The sequence below is a fragment of the Gracilinanus agilis genome, chromosome 4 (assembly GCF_016433145.1).
Source record: "Gracilinanus agilis isolate LMUSP501 chromosome 4, AgileGrace, whole genome shotgun sequence".
Lineage (NCBI taxonomy): Eukaryota > Metazoa > Chordata > Mammalia > Didelphimorphia > Didelphidae > Gracilinanus > Gracilinanus agilis.
The window spans coordinates 46,505,487-46,514,006 of NC_058133.1; the positions used below are offsets into that span (position 1 = coordinate 46,505,487).

General features: G+C 34.2%; 1 protein-coding gene across 2 annotated transcripts in view; it reads right to left on the minus strand.

Annotated features, from left to right (window-relative positions):
* Positions 1-7,333, minus strand: part of PRKACB (protein kinase cAMP-activated catalytic subunit beta) — a 29,516-nt gene extending 22,183 nt beyond the window's left edge. The window contains exons 1-2 of one of the 2 annotated variants that reach the window (XM_044676608.1): positions 7,147-7,333; positions 2,111-2,172 (exon numbers count right to left, since the gene is read on the minus strand). In XM_044676608.1, the coding sequence (XP_044532543.1) occupies positions 2,111-2,172; positions 7,147-7,333 (249 nt within the window). The remainder of the gene's footprint in view (positions 1-2,110; positions 2,173-7,146) is intronic. The other variant, XM_044676609.1, reaches the window with a different exon arrangement.
* Between the last annotated feature and the right edge of the window lie 1,187 nt (positions 7,334-8,520).

Here is an 8,520-nt window from a genome sequence, read left to right on the forward strand (position 1 = left end):
ATAGGGTGCATAAAAGAGCACAGACTTGGAATCAGTTTCTTCATCTTTAAAACAAGATGCTATATTAGATCTAACCAAAATCACAGCTCTAGAATGCTATGAGTTTATGAAAGCATTCTTTATTTTTAATATGGGAAAACTGGATTACAGGGTACTGGAGTTGTGCATTCCCCTAGTGCCTGGTCAGCTATTGTGGATGTCTGAGAAAAACCATTTATCCCAGAAGCACTCTTTCTTTATATGAGAATGGTACAGGTTAGAAGAGAGAGTCAACTGGTTTTGTTGGGTTTTTTTTTCACTATATCACAACCTAATTCTGCTGGCAGTAGCAGAATTGCAACACTAAATCTGTCCCTCATTTCTGTCTCCATCATAGCTCTACTCATAGTCACTGTAAAATGGTGGCAAAGGCAGGGTTCTTGTCTCTCCTCTCAGCTTCTGTAATTGCCCAGTTCAATCTATATCACATAACTTAGAGGAAAATTCCTGGCTACTTATTGTTATTCATCTACCTTAGCAGAATTTGGGGACAAAGTTAGAAAAATGATTTCCCACCCCAAAAGGGAAACTGTCAAGATTTAATACAAAATGTATATTATTAGTGATCTTCAGAAGGTACAAATCCAAAGAAAATGGTTTTTCAAAGTATTGCTGATAAAATTAGTGGGCTTTCCAAATCCCAAGTATTTTAGGGCATCTTCCTAAAAGCTAAGGCATCCAAGGAAATATAATTAAGAATAAACTACAATTTTGAAACTGACATCTTATCATGACAATGGGGACAAACTCTTCATTTTCTTGAGAAGGACATTTAAAAGAAGAGAATTTGATGGCATGAATTTTTCAATGTCTGGAGCTCTATCCAGGGGAAAATACAAAACTCTAATTCTGAACTACTTTTTAAAAGAAATATTTCTGGAGTAGAGAAGTTCAGATCATTAAGATACCTTAGTTTATTGAAAATGTTCCTTAGTAAAATCTCATTCCATTCACTATGATTCTACTTAACAGGCAATTTTCTAATTGTGTAATTTGTTTCTTAAGCTCATCATAAGATCATAGAATTGGAGCTGTAAGGGACCTCAGAGATAATTCATGATAACCTCTTCGTTTTATAGATGAGGAAACTGAGGCCCAGAGAAGCAAATTAACTTGCCCGAAGTCACACAAGTAGTAAGAGGTGAAGACAAAATATGAATCCAGGCGCCCCCGAGCCTTAATCTAGCACTCTTTCCATGGCACCCATGGGGGAACTTGGCAACCAGGAGAGGAGTGGGCCTCTCCAGGCAACCGGTCCAAATTTGCCGGTAAGAAGCCTATCCCCCATTATAAATTTATAAATTGGCATTTAGATTTACAAATCAACCTTTTGTTAATAAGGTTAATTTGAATTGATGCTCTAGAGGTTGATTACCCTCGGGTGAACTGACAAACTGAGTTTCTGAACCTTTAAAGTTGAAAACAACACCCGAGAATTACAGTAAGCCCACCAGAACATCCTCACAGAATAACAGAATTTGAGAGTTAGGAGGGACCTTTAGCAGTCCCTGTGATGTGAAGCCTTGACTGAGCAGTCAATTAGCTGGTTTCTTTCTGTAATTCCTTCTCTTAACTGAAAAGAAAAATCACACCACTAACTTGATGGTTCTTTGGGTAAAAAATTGCTTTCATCTATGTTTCAATTTTAAATTTCTAATATTTTGTATCTTAATAAGGAATCCAATTCAACTGGTATGATGGCAGATACTAATAATGATTATATTTTAAAATTACACAGCATTTACATTTCTAGACAACAGTACTTATTACTGGTACTCAAGAATAGTAATTATCAATTATTTATACAAATATGTACATGGCATAACAAAAACGTGGTAAAATTAGATTTCCATCAAGATTTGTAAAGTAAATAGCACCTATATTTGTTCAATGTCTCAAGATCCATATTGAAAACTGTAAGTCAGTATCTTTTCACTTTAAGCACTTAAGCATATCCTAAGTCATTGCTGTATTAACAAAATTTTTAAATTGTTTTTTCATTTCAGGATATCATCAAGACTTTACTTTCTTTAAGATTTTAAGGTCACAGAAAAATTTAAAGATAATTTACCTGGGTGGGATTTTCCCATTTCCTCAAGAAATCTTCCTTGGCCCTGGACAGGAAGTCTCTCACTGAAAATATATACATTTTTGGAGGTTAAATCTGTATCATGATTGTTTGAATTGGCTATGGCTACCAAAATAACTTTGTTAAAAGTGCACATAGCAGAAATATGTTATATAAGACAATGATTAACTCCCAAATATGAAGCAAGCATTGCTATTGGGTCCATAATAAAATGCTAAAATCATTCCAGAATATTATTCTATGCAAATAGCTTTGGCAATTCCAAATTTAATGGCAAATCAACAATATTATCTTTGCAGACAGAACTGAAGGTGATGTCAAAATTTTCATGCCAATCCCAGACAAAATAATGATCACAAGTAAACATAGAGTAATTTCATTGATAACCATCCTGATTATAGCTGTGGATGCTATTTGCTATTTTAAATCACCTTTCACAAAAGTCTGTTTGCAAGCAAAAATATTGAGGGTAGAGCATCAAAGAAAGCAACAGCAGGCATACAGGACTACAATAGCACAATACAATAGAGAGGCCTACAGTCAGAGAAAACACTTTTCTTTTCACTTCTAATATTTGAATTTACAATGAGCACTTTTATAAAGTGCAGAAAGACACATCAATTTGAGACCAAATTGTTTATAATTTATATAAAGTGTAACAAGTTCTTTATTTGCACCTATTTTTAGGTATTCCATTTTAATAAATTTATTGAAAGTGTTTTCTTTTTTGTTTTGCTGGGTCACACCAAAAAGTAATTAACCGTGGTAGTTATTTGCAGATAATTATTTTAAATGTTTTTAAAAGTAAAGCATCTTTCAAGGTAAAACAAAAAGCTGACAAACATATACAGGGCAATATAGGTAGATGGGAATATAAAGCCTGGCTACAAGGAAAATGAGTATTATAATTTTTAATCAGCCTGTGTGAATCATTCTTTTCTTCAAGAAATGCATATTTTTAGCATCCAAATGGTGAGACAGATTAACACCTAATCCCTAATAGATGCATTTTGTCTTAAATTTTTTTTAAAAATGTGACTTTCATCTCCCTCATTTATCTTAGTGAAGGCATAATGCAATTTAATGATTGTTCAATGCATGCAAGACAGTATGGAACAAAAATTTTTGAAAAGGAGAGTAACGGTATTTCCACTATTTCTATCTTAGTTCCATAGGTCCCTTTTTTCCCTTTCAACTTCCTCATCCAGTCAGTTATCAAATTTTGATAGTTCTCTTTCTCTATCTCTCATTAACTATCCTTTTTCATACACATGGAAAAGATAGAGAAATAGAACTGACAAGATAAATGTGGATTATATACAGATTTTCTTGAATGTGGTTCAGAGAGAAACCATAGTAGGGGAAAGGATGATAATGTATCCTATGATAAAAATTATCCCTAGAATGCCAATCATTAAAACTATGTGACTATCACATCCAAGATCTAGCTAGAAATTATATTCATAATAGGGAACCAATAAGGTCTCAAAATTTAAATTATATTAAATTTTAGAGATTTTCCTGGGGCCAAGAGAGATAAAATATTTGCCCAGGGTCACAAAGCCAATAAGTGTAAGCTTTGAACTCAGATCTTCCTGACTTGCAAACCTGAATCTATTCATGGCACCATGAGGTATCTTTTAGGTGTGGCTATCTATCCTAAAATTACAGTTTTGGTTTTAAATGTGCAGTTTAATGCTCTATTCTATTATGGAATAGACTCTGCCAAAAAATATTTTTTTAAGGCTCTGGGTGAAAGACCATACAGGAGATTAATTATCCCATTAAAAATTAATGGGTTATTATTTCCCTCTAAGTATTTCTCTGAAAAATTTTAAACAAAAGTCAGAGAAACAATTTTATCTGAATTTCAAGTTAGAATATTTATAGGTTCACATTTAGAGCTAGAAGGGATCTTAGCAATCACTTATTATCAACCCCTTCATTTTAAAGATGAGCAAAGGGAAGCCCAGAGAGCAGAAATGGTTTTCCCAATATGATACAGGTGGGAAGTAGCAGGGCCAACATTTGAAGCTATGCTCCCTGCCTCCAAATAGATCATTCTTTTTACTGTGTTACTCTATCTGTTCTCAAATATCTCAATGAAGTCTGCACATACACTATCTCAAGGCTGACTAGTATTTTTTAATATCGTTGCAAGTGAGAATTTTAAATATCGGGACACAAATTATCCAAATGAAAATAACCTGATTATTTTTAGGATCCAGGTGCAAGAAAATAAATCATATCTTCTAATTACATGGCTTTTATTCATTGATTTACAAGAATATATGAAAGTCTTAAAATGGTACATTCAAATCTCAATGAAAGAAAAACAAGGAACTTCCATATTAGCACTGGTTCCTGATAGAGGAGCTATTCATATTTTCCTGTTTTCATGAGACTTTTATTTAGCTACTCTAAGTGGATGAACACAAAAGCCTCAACACAGTTTTTAAATTTAACGTAGTTCTGGCTTTAGTCTCCCCCTAGAAAGGAAAGGCTTTTTTTTCTTTATATCTAAATATGTTTTTATAAATAATTGAAAAATGAAAGATATCATATACTCACCACTCATACTGAAAGACCAGCCTTTCCAAAATAACCATCTTATAGTACTGTGAGTTATGCTAATCTCTAGAGATGGAAGCACTGATTTTGTCAGTACATTCACTGGAAATGGAATACACCACATATAGGAAATGGGGGGGGGGGATTTTCTTCCTTAAGAAAGCTTCTGGAAAGAAAGTCCAATGAACTAACCCAAGGTGCCCTAGCTAACTAACACTAGAGAGTACCTAAGATGAGCATTTGTCTATTATGCTCTCATCTAACTATCCTTTTCCTCTTAAGGATACCACTACTACATCAGTCTAAAATGGCAGAGAAAAAACATTCAAACACCAGTATTTTTAAGAGATTCTCAATTATACTTAGCATGAGCTGTTACCATGGCAACATTAGACCAGAATTATCAGTTCACTTCTAACCAATGAGTAGTTGTTCTAAAGCTTTAATCAATCCAATCACATAGGATTCTCCTCTATGTTTCTGGTGTTAGATGATTTTAAATGTACCCTCATCTGTCATTTCTAGCAGTAACACTTCTTACAACTCTCAAAGATATAAAAGTTTATTCATGAATTACTGTTTTCCTCAAGCACAGTGTTTATTTCTCGAATCCATCCTGAATCTGGCAAAGGCCAAACAACAAAATGACTTGTTCTAAATATCCTTCAATTACACTCAGTTCTTACTGCTAGCAGCCGATCTCACAGATACTAAAATGCTGTGCTTTTACCAGTGACTATTGCAATGAATCTTATTACCCAACCTGGCAATAGCTTTTATTTTTCATGGACCAGGATGTAAGGGAGCTGCATTGTATAGTACTGCTAAAATAAACTACTCAATCTTGCTATACTTTGAAAGTGACATAAAATGTAACATTAAATATACCTACATTTGAAAAGGAAGCACACTAACATTTTCAAACTCCTATTAAATTCAGTATTACAAGTGCCACTAAATTTCTTGCCCCTCAAAATTGATTTTGTCCTGGCTTGCCAATCATGTGAAATCTGCAAATCATCAATAAGATGACAAAAATCAGGGGCTATAAGATGTCAGAGGTGCTGACAAATCATATAAACTACTTTGGACACTAATGAAAAGAACAATGGATTTGAAGTAAAATAAACGTGGTTAAAATATCAGTTCTATCATTTACTGCCTGCATGATCTTGAACAGGTCATCAACCTTCTTTGTGATTTCATTTCCTTACTTAGCAAAAGTAAATATTCCTAAACCTATATAACTCACTTTAGCAATTAATCAAATATTATATTTTTTGTTCTTTAAATTTTTTACAATGTGTATGCCTTATTGATTTTCCAAATAAATTCTGTCAGATTAAATAGGCATAACCAATTATCTGAAGAACTTGATGCTTTGAGAATGGCAGTTACCCAGGTCTGGTCATAACTGTACTCTTCTGAGACAGTGGTTCATTACAAGACTTATGGAGCAAAGAGCAGACACAATGTGATTTTTTTAAATTAAATTTTAAAGGTCAAAACAGAACAAATAGAATGTGTTTTTAAGTGTAGTGAGAGCACTCTGAGTTACTTTCGTGAAACAAATCAGGCCAATACATCATTATGTCATTTCAACTGTAGGGTCTACAATAGCTTCCTTTTCCTCTGATTTCTAAAGGAACCAATATAAAGTGCTCCACATGTCCAGGTGAGATAATAAGTAAGCCACTTCTCCAGTGATAGTCTAGAAAGGGTATCACTTTAAATGACTCTTAAGAAACTTCTGACATGGTGCCAGATATACGGGTTATATTTAAAGAGTTCATTTAGAGACTCCTTTATTGATAACACTGAATAAGAATCAACTTCCTGCTACTAAATAAGCTAGAGAATAACTGGTGTATGCATCAAAATAGTTACCGTTCTGTTATAAATTCTACTCTTTCATTAGCAGAAATTATAGATGACACAAAAATTAAAGTTGTGAATGACAACTAAATGCATAATTTTGGAAGCAAGCTCAATTAAAACAATAACATGAATCTTTTAACTTGGTAGAACCCTGCTTATAATGCTGAAATGACTCTCATAAACTGCAATCCAAATAAAAACATTCTTCAACTCAAAACACAATTTCCACAAAATTTGAGGCTTTAGCACCTCCAAGGACCTAAAGCAAATTGTTTTTGAATCTACTCATTTTCCTCTGAATCTAAAGAATCAATAGACGCCACCAGGCTGCCAAAAGACAACCCTAAAACCTATCTAATGCTGATCAAGAAAAACAAAACTGCAGAGCTATGGAGTAGCATGGGAGTAGCTTCAACTTAAGCCCACAAAATGTCCTTCTATGAAGGAATAAGTAGATACGAGTCAGAAAAGGGTTTAAACAACATTTTGTTCTTTAAATCAAACTCTGTCAACTTCCCTGGGCTTTTGTTAGTTATCTGCAAGCTGAGAGCTATCAGAGGAAGACTTACTTGATCTGTCCCATAAAGCAGTGTACTCAGAGAAATGAAGGCTTTCATTTTCCAGAGTAGTTTTCACATCATGAGCTGCACCTTTAGGCTGTCTATGAAACAATCGGCTAGCAAAATCTTCAAGTTTTTGAAGAGTAGTGGTAGTCCCTGTACACTGGTTACAAGGCAGCTCCTTCCGAGCTGCCATTCATCTACATAAGACTTTTCTATACCAGAGACGAGGTCCAGAAGGAGCTCAATAATGTCTAACATCGAAACTACGAGCTATGCAAGTGTCAAACTTCCTGTTTGCAGAGTATTCAAACCACTACTGCTGTTCTGTTTCCTGTCACTATCAAACAGCATATTTCTGAGCTTTTCTTAGCAAAATTCTCTTTTCATCTCATTAAAGGTGGTGATTCCAAAAAAACTCTAGGTATATCTTCCTCATTTTGTACATTAGAATTACTTTTTTTCACCTTAGTATGGATCTTGATTCGATTTCATTTGATTAGATTGAGAATATTTTTTTAGCCATTCAAAAATTGGAAACCTAAATCTTCATTCCTAAACATTAGTTAGTCCTTCTAGTTTTGTGACTCTTGGAAAAATTTGATAAAATATTCAATCAATAAAATATGGCCCTGTAGACATGGTCTGCTGGAGGATGCCCCTCCTGGCTTCCTTCCATTAATTGCCAGTGAAATATAAGAAAACTATGCCTGAAGCATAGTCCTGATCCACCATTCTGGTGACACTGTCAGAAAAGGGATGAGATTAGTCTGCTATAATGTGTTCTTGATGAGCCCTGGTGCCTGATATTCACAACCACTTACTTTTTTCTACATGCTCACACATTAGCTCTTTAATAATGTGCTCTAGAATTTTGTGAGGACCCAAATTCAAGCTTCCTCGCCTAGAGTTTGAAAAATTCACCTCTTCACCCCACCACCTTTTTGACAAGTTAATGGGCCATTTGCCCAACTCCAGTCCTAAGGCACCTTTCGGTCTCTCTGTCTCCCTTTCTTTCCCTCTCCATTTCTTCCAAGAAATATTTTTCAATTTTTCTTTCATTGATCCCTACCTTCTCTAAACTCCTATAGCATCTATTTATATTGCATGGTTTAATATTTGTCTTGATTTCTAAAACCTATTTGTATCCTTGTCTTATCCCTAATTAAACTTTAAGTTCCCTGAGGACAGGTGATGCTTATTTATTTTCATATCTTTTCTTGACAATGTGCTACACAAAGTAGGTACTTCATGCTTTCCAAATAAATTTCCCCTACTGCTTATCACTTTCCACCATCATGAGTTAAACTATTATTATTATATTAGCAAATATAGGAAGAAGTGACTACTCTTAAGGTTTTTCAATCGACATATCTTCCAGAG